The 13733-nt window shown below is 33.2% G+C and overlaps 1 protein-coding gene across 1 annotated transcript in view; it reads right to left on the bottom strand.

Annotated features, from left to right (window-relative positions):
• Positions 1–12546, bottom strand: part of LOC110694259 (ATP-dependent DNA helicase homolog RECG, chloroplastic-like) — a 35703-nt gene extending 23157 nt beyond the window's left edge. The window contains 7 exon segments of the mRNA XM_021871437.1: positions 7388–7460; positions 7463–7550; positions 9139–9370; positions 9811–9923; positions 10068–10607; positions 11734–11869; positions 11954–12546. Of these exon segments, the coding sequence (XP_021727129.1) occupies positions 7388–7460; positions 7463–7550; positions 9139–9370; positions 9811–9923; positions 10068–10607; positions 11734–11869; positions 11954–11958 (1187 nt within the window). The 5' untranslated portion in view covers positions 11959–12546.
• Positions 12547–13733: the final 1187 nt, after the last annotated feature.

The following is a 13733-nucleotide window of genomic DNA, read 5'->3' as shown; positions in this document are numbered from 1 at the left end:
TAATAATTCATCCCAACTACCTGAATTTTCTACCCAACAAGGATTAGAAAATATTGAGGTACAAACTCCTTCTACTACTACTCAAACTTGATAAAGAAAATCGACTCCCTTGATGATAAAAGATGATTTTCTCCTTGCTACCGCATGGCTAAAAAGTAGTAAAAATAAAATCACCGGTAATTCTCAAAAATCGAATGATTATTGGATACAAGTGGCAGATTTCTTCAATGAGAATAAGGAGGAAGATCAAGCGCAAAGGGAACCAAATCAGTGTGGATCATCAAAGGAGCAGTGAGTAAATTAATTGGGTGAAATAGTCAAAATGAAAACATAAGTGGGTATGATGAGTCCTTGAAAATTTCTGATTCTCATTTCTTTTATGAAACAAAGTACAATACTACATTCTCATACCGACATATTAGGAGTATTGTACACAACTCTGATAAATGGAAGCAAGAAAACAGTTAACAAAAAGTTATGAATGGTGGTTCTTCAAAGCAAGGAGAACACAAATCATCTGGTGGGGATAGTGATGATTTAGAAAAAATAGAAGAGGGTCGACCCAATGGCCAAAAAGCCACTAAGGAAGCGTATACAAATTGATTATTGTTCCACTATGCTCGAGATTAGTAACATTAAACAAATCCGCAGTTAACAATTTATGCCGATGTTAACAAGATGAACCCCTTACAAAGGAAGATGGACAGGATAAATTAGCAAGCAAAAGCCGAGAAATATGGTTGGAATGTTGATAATAAGCTCTTTTTAATTTAATTAAATTCAATTAAAGTAAAAAAAAAAATTCCGATTGTTTCTACGTATTTGTTTGATTTCTTTAGATTTTTTTTGTTAATCAAATTTTATGTAAGCTGATTTCAATGAATAAAACAATTACTAATCCATACTTGCCTTTTTTTTGTTATTTTGTGAGATATTAACTTGTATAAGTAACATGTTAGTTTAAAATTAAATTCAAATCCAAATTTCTTTGACATTGACTTTTTTTTATTTAACTATGTAAGTTAAAGTAAAATGTTAGTTTGTTAAGAATATGGATTGTTCACATTTTTTTTAGTATGGAGTGTAGTTGTTAGTGATGATGATGACGGATTATAAGGGCCATTTCATTTGGTTGTAGATAGTGGAAAATGGTGATAAGGATAGACCTACATACCTAAAGGCAATCCCTGAGGTTGTTAATATTTTGCAAATATTTTAGGTACTAAATCTCTTATAATTAAGCTAGCTTAATTATCTTCATATATGTTGGCCATATAATTTTGTTGAGCAAATATTTCTCCATATCTTATATAGCATTACATGTAAATGTCAAAATTTTGTAATTACTCACTTCACTTTGTTAGATTTTTATTCATTGATGCAAAAAAAAAAAAAAAAAAAAAAAAAAAAAAAAAAAAAAAAAAAAAAAATTAATCTTAGCTAATTTCATTTCAAATTACAACAAAAACTTTGCACTTTACAACTATCTGATGAGAATAGAACTATTAAAGTAGCACAATTACAAATCTACATCACTACATGTTTATTTGTATAAAAATAAGTCACGTTGTTCTTTTGTATGAATTGCTTTTAATCATTTACAAATAAATTGTTTTATGCTTGTGTACGTCTAAGCCCAATTTTCTTAATTTTGGTTGCTTTCATATTGGTGTACATCTAAGCTCAATTTCCTAACAAAATGATTTATTCAAAAACTATAGGATAAAGCAATCAATTTATCAAATAGTCCCTTTGTTCTCTTTTGATGTGCCCATTTTCAAAACAAAAAAAGAAAATAAAAATAAAAAAATAAAAATAAAGGACAATTGAGGGAATGGGAGGTTATTGTATGGGAAAGATAAAAAGTAGAGAATATTGTATAAGAATAATAAAAAATAGAGAATATTGTATGGGAAAGATAAAAAGTAAGACATGATTTTTTAGGTATATGTGTATTTTGTATGAGAAAGATATAAAGTAATGATTATGTGTTTTTTTTTTTTTTTTAACCGGCAGAACATTTTGAGACACCCGAAAAGGAGTGCAGGCACATCAAAAAGGGACGAAGGGAGTAATATACTATTAAAAAAAAAAATTCAAATATCTAACTTTGTTAGATATTGGCAATTGCAAATATAGTAGTTAAAAAGTAGCCGTTGGAGTATTTAATTTTTGAAAAGTTGGTGAACAAAGGCTATAAGAATGAAAAAATAAAATTTTATCCCCGATCACAATTTCTTGAATAGTTGTAAAACTCTTAACTTTCATTAATACCATCTTTCTCAACCTAGCAATTGCGCAATATGTCTCGAATGTCGTGAATGGCCAAACATAATTGACAAATACATCAACAACTACTTAAATTCATATGTAAAATATACTAGCACTTTTGATATCTTAACAAGTATCAACAACGAAATTACACAAGTTGTCTCATCCTCCACCAAAAATACTAGAAAAAAACGAAGTCCTCACACTAATAAACGTCGTGAAGAAGGCCATCTAAGAATATGGAATGATTACTTTTCCGATAGTCCCAATAGTCCTGGCCTATATATTCTGATTATTAATTTCGGCGAAGGTTTTGAATGAGGGGTTTGTTCCTTCGTATTGTAAATAATCTACAAGATCATTACGAGTATTTTCTAGTTGGTATAAAAGGATTATCCCCTTTTCAAAACTACATTGCAGCAATGAGAATGTTGGCATATAGGGTTTGAGGCGATGCCGTGGATGATTATATGTGAATTCTGGAAACACGGCAATTGAATGCCTAAGAAAATTTGTTATTGGTGTCAATGAGATATTTGGAAAATGTTATTTGAGAGACCCTACGGTCGAAGACATTCATAACATACTCGAGGAATCGGAATGTCGTGGTTTCCCCGGTATGCTCAGTAGTATCGATTGTATGCATTGGAAGTAGGAGAAATGCCCAATAGCATGGCAAGGGCATGTACACCCAAAGGTGATCAAGGTAAGCCCACTATAATTCTTGAAGCTGTTGCTTCTTATGATTTGTGGATTTGGCATGCATACTTTGGAGTTGCATGATCTAACAATGATATCAATGTGTTGCATCGCTCGCCAATATTTAATAATTTTCTTAAAGGACGTGGTCTTGAAGTTCAATTATTAATGGATTTGTCTATAATATGGGATACAATCTCACAGATGGGATTTATCTAGAGCCAGTTTTTGTGAAAACCATTCCTAATTTCCTAGAGGAAGTTGTTTGCAAGACTTTAAGAAGGTATTAAACAAGCATTTGGGGTGTTACAGAAAAGATTTGCAATAGTTTCTAACCTAGCACATGTTTGAAATAAACATGAGGTTGGAGATGTCATGCAAGCATGCATTATATTGCATAATATGATCATCGAGGATGAAAGAAATGGCATAACATTACCTGAAAAAGTATCAAAAGAGCTAGGAGTCAAAAAGATGGACCCAAGTGTAGGCTGGTCTCCTTCCAAATTATTATGCTAATCGTGAACAGTACTTTGAGAACTATTCGAGACTTCAAAATTGAAGAAGACTTCGAAATCGAAGAAGACATTGAAATCGAAGAAGACATTGAAATCGAAGAAGACATTGAAATCGAAGAAGACATTGAAATCGAAGAAGACATCAGCAATTGCAACATGTTTTGGTTGAAAATTTGTGGAGTCGTTTTGGGGGAAGTGATTTGAATTCAGATCAATTTTACATTAGTCAATTTTACATTTACAACTATTTTAATGCAATATGTGTATTTTTTAATTTTCATGTATTTTTAAATCATCTAATTTCATGTAATTTCATTATATTTTATTTTTATGCATCATTTATTTTGCTATTAATTTTCAGCTATGAATCTAAATAAGATTAACAACATGCAAGGCCAATGTAAATTTTTTATTAAAATATAATATGTTAAAGGGGAAAAATTATAAAGTATAAAATCTGAAATGAGTATGAGGAATGAAAAGTTAAATCAAATTAAATCTTAAGGAGTATTAACATGATTGTAAATTAAAAAAATAATTAAATTTAATTAAATATATAATGTGGCACAAGATTAAAGTCTTAAGACAAGACTGCGCTAATCTTGCTCTAAGCCACATCAGATTTTAAAATTAATTTAATTTAATTTTTTTTTATTATACAATCATGTTAAGACTCTTTAAGATTCAACCAGATTTAGCTCTTCATTCCTCGTACTCATTTTAGCTTTTGTTAAAATATGTACCATTTTTTTTCTTTTGACTTATTATATTTTGTTGTGATAAGTTTGCTTAACGTTTTTAATAAATTATTAAAAGTTATTTATTTTGAATTTAAAATTTTATTAAGATAAATATTTATATTTAGAGTTAATTAATACATATACTCATGATACGTACATAGATTAAGATTAAATTAAAGCAAATAATATATATATATATATATATATATATATGTTCATGTGAGAACCATGTTTATGATGAGAATCACTCTTACTGTGAGAACCACACATAACGTACATGCAATAAAACTAAATAAAAATAAAAAAATTCCAATTTTTTTCTATTTTCCTTTTTTTTTTTAAGTGATGTACCTTATACCTCCATAACATGTACCTTTTATCTTTTGGTCATGTAACTTATAGACATATGACATGTACTTTAAAGTTTGCAATTCCTAAACATAAAAAATAAATAAAAAAAATAAATCAAAAAATAAATTTTTTTATTTTTAACTTTTTATGTGATGTACCTTATAACATCATAACATGTACCTTTTATCTTTCGGGTATGTACCTTATAGATATAAGACGTGCACCTTAATATTTCAATTTTTTTTTGAAAATATTTCAAAAAAATTATTTTGAATTATTTTGTTCATTTTTTATCATGTAACTTTATAGTTATGTATCATGTACTTTATGTGGTTCTCACCATAAGAGTGGTTCTCATATTAAGATGGTTCTCACATTCAATGGCAGAGATTTCAGTAAGGCGGTCTTTACATTCCAAACTTAGAGCACGCCAACCGTTGATGTAATCGATAACCCGACACATTCAGTACTAAAGAAACTACTCAAAAACTCCATTTCCATTTGTTACCAACTGTCAATGAATTCAGCATCTAGGTTGGTCTAGTCAAAAGCGATTTCCTTAAGAGAACAAACGAATTGTTTAACAAGCAAGGCACCCATAGTACCACCATTGTTGCATGTCTCTATAAAGTGAGTGACATGTTTCGAGTTACCCTTTCCATCAAAAAGCTGAAATTTCAGAAGTTGGTATACGAATGGCATCTTTAATTCATCTAATCTCTTAGTGTAAGGCTTCACATAACGTCAGTTCCCCCTCGAAGTTGATTATTCATAGCCCTTGGTTATCATAGCTTGAATTTCTTAAGTAGTGATTAAAGTGTAAGGCTCATTTATCTAAGGTCCCTTTGAGTTACTACTACCCAAACTGTCGTCGCTTTCGGTCTCATCATGTCATGTCATGTCAAGTTTCTTTGTCAAAGTAATTTTGATGCTTGATTTGAGCATCTTTTTCTTCTCCATCCTTCTTCATTTGTTGAAGAAAGTTGTTCATCCCAGCATATTATTCTCCAAGAGCCTTAAAGTGCGTCACCATAACAGCCACATTAAACTAAGGGTGGGTTGGTTGCCCGCGTTCAACAAGAGGGTCCGAACTAAACACAAGATTCTCACGCAGCCTGTAAGTGGAGGACGTGACTGGCCTCGTAGAAATAGGACGAGCACGACTTTTTCATGCTTTGGTAGTAACTGACACGACACACAAGCTTGTTGCAGCGGAGTCGACAACAACTTTCTTCATCTCTATGGTGGAGATGCCCCCGATTTGGTGTTCAGCCAACTCTGCAGCCTTTTGTTAAGTTGTAGTGGATGTCTTTGTAGCAACAATGCTATTCAAGGCCGTTTCCCAAAAATAAAATTTTTATTGTACGAAAACAGAGATGAGAGACAGAGATAGTCCCACCGAGGAAGCCAAAATTTGTTTACACAAATTTCAAGTCTAAATATAGGAAATTTTGTAAATAACAACCCCTCAAAATACCCTATTTAGAACTAACTACCATTTTTTTTACGAAATTATAAATATCACCTCTTAAAATCAAAAGTGTTAGATTTCACCCCTTCTTAACAAAAAGTTTCATTTTTAAAAAGAAAAACATCGATTTTTGTGCCAAAACTTGCTCTATTAAGGTTTTAAGGGTCATTTTGGACCTTTCGGCTCGATTCGAGATCAGAATTTGAAAATAGTTATAAAAAATGTCTCATTTGTATGTGTCACGCAAGATGGTGTAATTGCCCTAGCGAACCTTAGAGGAACCTTCTTTTCTCAACTCAAATGCTTCGAGTTTAAGTTAGTGTTCATTGCTTACTAGTAAATAGATATTCTAAGTTTCTCCTAAGTGGGATAGAAGGAAGATAATAGCGGATTTCCCACAAAATGATTAGCATGCAAAACGAGGCATTTTTTATAACTTTTTTCCGGTTCTAACCTCAAATCAAACGAAACATTTTGATTTACGGGGTGGTATATTATAATTTCGTAAAAAGGGGTGATTAGTTCTACTTAGGGTGTTTTGAGGGGTGATTATTTACAAAATTTCCCTAAATGAATAAAGACGGGAAATAAAGTCTAAAATTTAAATTTGGTACAATCTATGTATAACAGTTTATAATATAACAAACAAAACCCTCTAATTCTATTCAGCAAATATTCAGCAAATTGATGATGAAAATTGTGGGATAATGTTTGATGACACCGGCCTAAGTTTGAATGTAGGGTGACATTTGGTGATGTGCTTAAGGGTTTTTGTTTAAAGGCACCTAATCCAAGGCTTATGAAGCTTAATCCCGTTCGAATGTGTGTGAGTGTTCTGATGAAGTCGACACGAATTAGATGAACTTATTGATTGTTTTAAGAGAGAACTGCAGCAGAGTTTTATGAGCTCTTAGGAATAATGATTTCTAGATCCTGTACTCAGGGAGGAAGAGGTATTCATAGAAGATGTGAACCCGTCGATTGAACTTAGTAGATTTGGGCTTGATCCATTTTACAACTTGGAAGTCTTTCACCTGGTCCATTTAATTTGCCTTATTAAGCTAGTAATAAACTGGCCCAAACACTTATAACCCGAATTATATTAGATTAATTCGGATCATTCATTTAGACGGGTAAAAATAATTAAAATGGATTATTAACATTATTTTAACCCAAATTAATTTATTTAATTTAATGTAGTACACTAACAAATTTTTTGTGCCTACAATGCCATCATTGTCATGCCAAAATGTATATTTGACAGCAGATTCACCAGAAAGACTAAATTAAAGAGGCAACACACAAGGAACAAATAAAGTAATTAGTAGGAAACGAACCTTGTCATAATATCCTTGAAGAACTGAGGCTTGAGGCCACCCTTTGAAGAATATATAGGATATGGTCTACCCTCAATGGAACAGATGGATCATCTTCGTTTTCAATCACATCCAAGCTATACTCCCTCATTTCATAGTGGTCTTCCTTAGAGGTGCCTTTCACCTGTAACAATAATTATTTTAAAAATTCCTTTCAAAAAATAAAAAAATAAAAAAAAAATAATTATTTTTAAAATTCACAGAAAATACACATCAAACCATGATACTGGATACTAATCTACAAAATACCCAATGCAAAATATGATCCATGACTTCAGGGATACTGAGAAAATCAAAACCAGAGCAGAAATGTAATTAGAGTAGCTGCAGCAGAACGGTTCGAGGACATGTTAATAAGATGGTAACAATTTTTGGTGCTGCCGTTTGCTAGGGTGAGGGAACAGGGGCTACCCTTACTCTTTTTAGACTATTAGATAACAACTTTCAAGGTGCTCTTCTCTGCCACAAATAAGTTCACCTACAAACTACTGCAAGAGAGCTTACCAATCTCACATTATTTCACTTACTGCTTGTTTGGTTCTAGTACAAACAAAAAAGGAATGGAATTGGATAAATTGAAGAAAAGGAATCAGACAAACAAGAGTGCACTTTGTCATCAATTGAATAATTCATCTCTGGTGCACTACCCTGTCTCAAAGACACATAAACATAGCTCCACGCACTCACAACATTGATCATAACATTTTCTAAATGTCCCAAAATAAGGAAACAGTCTCCTCCATAGGTGTACCTTATATTGTTGGGCTGCTCATCAACAATGACATCGCTATATTAAACACTAATATCTCCATTTCCATACAACCACACTCTTTAAACTTATTAAAACTCAATAGACTAAAAATATACATTGAAAAAAAATTTAACAAGATCCAACATTACTATACTTCTCATAGATTGGTGAGATTTCAGGTCAAAAAATTAGAAAATAACCTAAAAATTTGCAATGGCCCAATCTTTTGGGTAGGGGTGGCAATTCGGGTCAGCAGGTCGGGTTCGGGTCAGATTTCGGGTCGATTTCGGGTTATGCTAAGAAACTATTAAAAATAGTGTAAAACTTAATATTATTACGAAATATGAAATTTGGGGCAAATCGGGTCGAATTCGGGTTGTTCGGGTTCGGTTCAGGTCGGGTTCGGGTCTCTCTCAGTAACTTCGGGTCAGGTTCGGGTCGGGTTTTCGTGTCGGGTTAGGGTTTGCCAGCCCTACTTTTGGGGAACAGGGGGTAGTGCCCACATGTCAAATGTCCTAATAAGGATGTGCGCGTAATGTTGTGACATGAGGAAATCATAATTGTGGGGCAAATTGTTCAAGCATAGCTCTCAATAGAAAACTTGAAGTCTTGAAGTGAAGCACATTGAAAGGTGAAGGACATCTCAGGCTAGAAAAAGTCTCACAGGAATCTCGTAAGGTTTAAAAAAAATGCAGCACACACAGTTATACAGAAAATTGCACATGTTCCGGACCACCTTTGAGAGAAGGGAGAGAAGGGTTCCCTCAAAAAATAAGAAATGAAGAAATGTTCAGAACTATATTAAGTAACTTCAAAGTAGCAAGGATAATCAGAGTTCAAAGAAACACAGAGAAGTATATACTGAAGTGTCCAAAAGAACAGCCAATACTAAAAAGATGTCAGGACTATAAGCACATACAAAACCAAACTAAGATTGAAAATGAGAGCCACAATGCCTTACCTTGCCACTAACACACACAATATCACCTTCTCTATGCTTTTTCTTTAGGCACCAAAGAAAACCTTGACTAGTGAAACGAGTGCCACGAAAGAATTTCTTCAGATGCAAATATATGCTCTTCTTTCCTTCATTTTTTGTGTCATCTTGCTCAACTTCATCATTCAGCATATGATCAACCTCACCACGCACAATCACCTCCAAAAACGAAAGGGAGTAGCTGGCTTTCACAGCCCTACATAACAGAAACTATACTGATCCCACGAAAAAAAAACTCAAGTTTCTACTGTCCTTTCTATCAATTTCTCATTAACTCTTTGCAATTACGAAGTATAAGTCCATTAATTCTACTTACTATTATAATGGATGTGAAAATAACAATGAAGAACACATATATTTATCACTTACACATGTTGGCGATGCGCACCAAGCAAGGGAGAGAATTTTATTTATCTCAAGGAAAACTAATTATAAAATTAGGCTACGTTAAGAACTAGGGAATTTATACATCACTCCCAAACTTAAATGACCTAGGTCACTTCGTAATATAAGTAATTTTTCATTGTATAAAATATTAGTATAGGTATTATTCCGCAACCTAGAAGAAAATACTGAAGTCTGCCTTAAAATCAACCACAGCACCAATTATGACTAAATTGAGAAAAGTAAACACACCTGGAAGTCACGATTCTCCCAACAAAAATCAAGTACTGGCCATCTTCAATTCCCATGTGTGAGTTCTGAAGATCAGCATAGGTCCGAGGAAAGTGATGTAACAATTTGCGCAACTACATGGAAGGAAATGTGAATTATGAAACGTGTTAAAAAAGTATATGATATGGTGATAAACATAATTATCCTAAACAAGCAGAACATTTTCTGTGAGAAACTAACAGAAAATATTGTCCTGCTAAAAACTGATAAATGCCCACCGTATGAAAATCACATTCTTCTAGCTGACGTGAGTGCCTTTTGCTCAATCCTTTTATAGACCTAATAGGTTTGTCAAGAATCGACCAAGACAACTTGTCATTTTCAAGCACAACAGGAGCTAAAGATTCTATAGGACTTGAGAAAGCTAGTTGCTGATCTTCCAAACCATCAGACTGAGATTGGAATGGTGAAGACAAAGAAGTTTCTTCACTTGAGAAACTCTTATCTGGAAGCCTAGAATTAAGAGGTGGGCACATTTCTGTAGGAGTTTCTGGAACCATCCACTTCCCATCTGTCAAGAGAGGTTGAAATTCTTCACAACTTAATGCAGGAGAATAAGTCTTCATTTGAGAATGCCAAGCTGAATCATCATACAGTTCCACTCGAGGTAAACTTCCAACGCAGATGGATGGAAACTTTTTGCATGTGAAGGAAACATCAAAGGAATTTGTCTTGTCTTCAAGAGCCAAACCTGATTCCTTGTGAATTCTTTGATTTACTAAACCATCAAGGTTACTGTACCCCAGCATAACGGAGACCTGTGAAGGGGAAATGGAACAACACAGAAACTCATAAATAACATACACAACCAAAAATATAGGAAAGTAACATATTACATATAAGCAGCACAAGTTATGGCCAACAAGAATAATTATTCCTGAAAGCTCTGCTAACCATTAAGTTGGGCTCCTAAGTACCATGATTCCAATTTCATGACTGAAGAAGACAAATTTGGGCATCTACTTTGACCCAAGACTCCCTTCTCACTCCCCTAATCCCTTAGCAGTAAAGCCAATTTTGGATTGTATAAAGGTCATCTTATCCACCAAAACCAAAGATAATAATAACAAAATCAAAGAGTCTCGTACAGTTTTTGACAAGTGTTCCCTCCATTTCAACTCGAAACTAAAAATTTGTATTTTTACATCATTCAAGCGGAAGCCTACAGTATAAAGGGATTAGGGGATATATGATAATATAATCTTCCACGTAAAAACTAAGAAAACCTCATAGAGTAGTGGCAGTAGCCATGAAGATAAATAGCTCATTCTACAAAACCTCGAAACCAAGAATCTTGTTTCAGAAAATTCTACCATTCTTCTCTAGCCACATAAACTAAGAATAGGCAGTCAGATTATCCTCGAAACAAAATTCCACCCCTCAAATGGTCATACCGCCCTAATCTGACATTACTAGACATTTAATCATTTGTAAGCATTGTTTATACATGCATCCTTAACAAAATTATACAGCACTTGCAATATCTATTGCTTGAAACACAAAAGCCACTCAAATGAATGGTAAACACGTGTGAGCCGAATCTAGACAAATATTCATCTAAGTAAGAGAAGCCACGGATGCTCACACATCAATTCTCCTCTACAGTTGACAAAAACTCGAGTTAATAAGCTAAAGATGCAAACTCGAAAATTCGGCACACAAACTAACCAACAAGCTCTTTAATACTCTAATAATATCACAAATCATCTTCAAAAACACATCACTCTTAAAGAACAAACTATTCAACACAAACAATAATCCCTAAATTGTTCGATTTTCAAATTAATAATAACAAAATGCAGGGAAAATTATGTTGTATAAGTCCACAAATTAAATATAAAAGAAACAATTAATCAAACAAATGCAAATAATAATTGAATTAACCTTATCAAGATACTTAGGGCAATCAGGAATTCTTCCAACACCCAAATCATCTACCTCCTCAAATAGCTTTCCCGCCACTTTATGCTTTGATCTGTAGCAAAATTTCGATATCTTCGACACCAAAACCTGATTATACCTGCAAAATTTCGGCAATAAATTCAATTTAACAAATTTAAAAATTTGAAAAAAAAATTTAAAAATAAATTTGAAAGATAAAAACCTCATTTCTTCTCAAAATATTCCGATAACCACTTTCAGCTTCAACAACAATTGCAGCTCTCAAACAATTTTCAGCGAAATTGAAAGTAGACATCATTTTGAAAAAAAATTTCAATTGAAAATTGACAAAATTTTGCAATGAAATGTGATAAAACAATAAGTTGATTGAAATAGCATTGGAAATATTTGAATAAATAAAAATATGAATAGTAGTATGAAAGAAGTTTCTGGTGCGAACTTCAGTCCAAGTGTAACTGCTGTTCGTTAGATAAAAGGATTTTTGTGTGTGTGTGTTTTGAGCATGGGGGGAGCGGGACATTTATTTGAGGAAGTATGAGGGGTTCTCAGGCTCTAGCTAATAGAGAATGCCTCTAGGAAGGACTATCTTATAAATTAAAATAGATTAAGAGAAGAGAAAAAAAAAAAGTCATGTGACTCAAAAAAAAAAAAAAAAAAGTAATTTTGCTTTTAAGAGGGCCACTTTTGCAGTATAATGCCACCCACTTATATAATACAATGTCTCGAAAATCGTGAAGTGTAGTATTATTTCGTTAAACTTCTATGAAACACCAGCAACATGACAAAGTAAACCAACAATGACGGAAAATTCAATGATAGTCTCCATAACAACTCTTTTGGTATGAAAGACATATCAATCTAACTAATTATCATACCAACATATACCTAAAAAACCATGAGATTTAATATGGTGAAACACCATATTTCACTTCATTCCTCTAAAGAGGTACCTCGTCAAACACCGACCTTACTCACAAATATTATTGTAATTATACCATTTATATAAAAATACATGTATTAGTTAAAGTTAGTGTCAACTCCCATTATAAATTGAGACTCCAAAAGAAGAAGAAAGTATTCGAGAGGGAGAAAGAATCCAAGGAAGAGAAAGAAAGAAAGAAAAAAGTAATTTCTCCATTATCAATTGAAGCACCAATAAGAGGAAGAAAGTAGCTAAAATTTTTCCATATTTCTAGCAGCAAGAGGATTGATAAATTCATCAATTTGTTGAAAATGGAGGAGGAGGATCGGAGGCATCAATCCAAGGAGCAAGGTTGAAGCTTTCAACCAGATCTTGTAAGTTATAGTATATATTTGACTTTATTTTAAGGGAATTGATATACTAAATTGTAGATCTATAATAATGGAAATTGTAAGTAATCATTGAAATTGGTGGCCGGGAAGAAATACATGTTGTAGTTGAGGTGAAAGTGTGTATATGTGCTGGGTGTAATTTTTTAAATATTTAATTATAATGTTGTTTAAAATTAGTGGTAATAAGTGTTTTCAGGGTTTTTATGTGTCCTGCAAGAGAGTTACGTCACCAAGACTGGATCCTCTTCGCATGTACCTGCAAGCACACCAAAGCTCTGGTTGTATAGAGTTCCGCCTCCGACAATCAAGTTAGTAAGAGTCGAAGTTGAGTAAATTGCGGAAAGTAAAGTGAATCTTCTCGGATCCCGAGATCAGGTGATTTCTGTGTTTTAAGAGAATTGTGTTTTTTGTAATAAATGAACGTGTCCCCAAAATGGGGTAAATGTCCCTATTTATAGGGTATTGGGAATAGTGCCCTTACATAGGTCATTTAGATCTAGATTTGGTGGGCTGCGCCGTGTTACGACGCTTTGAGAATTGGGCCCTTAAGGGCCGCCATTTTCCTACAATATTAGCGTGCCACATGTCTTATCCTAATTGGCCCGTTTAGGGCATTTCCTGTGGTGACACGTGTCACATTCAGGTTTGTCCACGTGGCTTAGGTATTT

This window comes from Chenopodium quinoa, unplaced genomic scaffold, assembly GCF_001683475.1.
Source record: "Chenopodium quinoa cultivar QQ74 unplaced genomic scaffold, ASM168347v1, whole genome shotgun sequence".
NCBI classification, from domain to species: Eukaryota; Viridiplantae; Streptophyta; class Magnoliopsida; order Caryophyllales; family Amaranthaceae; genus Chenopodium; species Chenopodium quinoa.
Note: the sequence above shows the minus strand (reverse complement) of the source record. Positions and strands in the feature narration are given on the sequence as shown.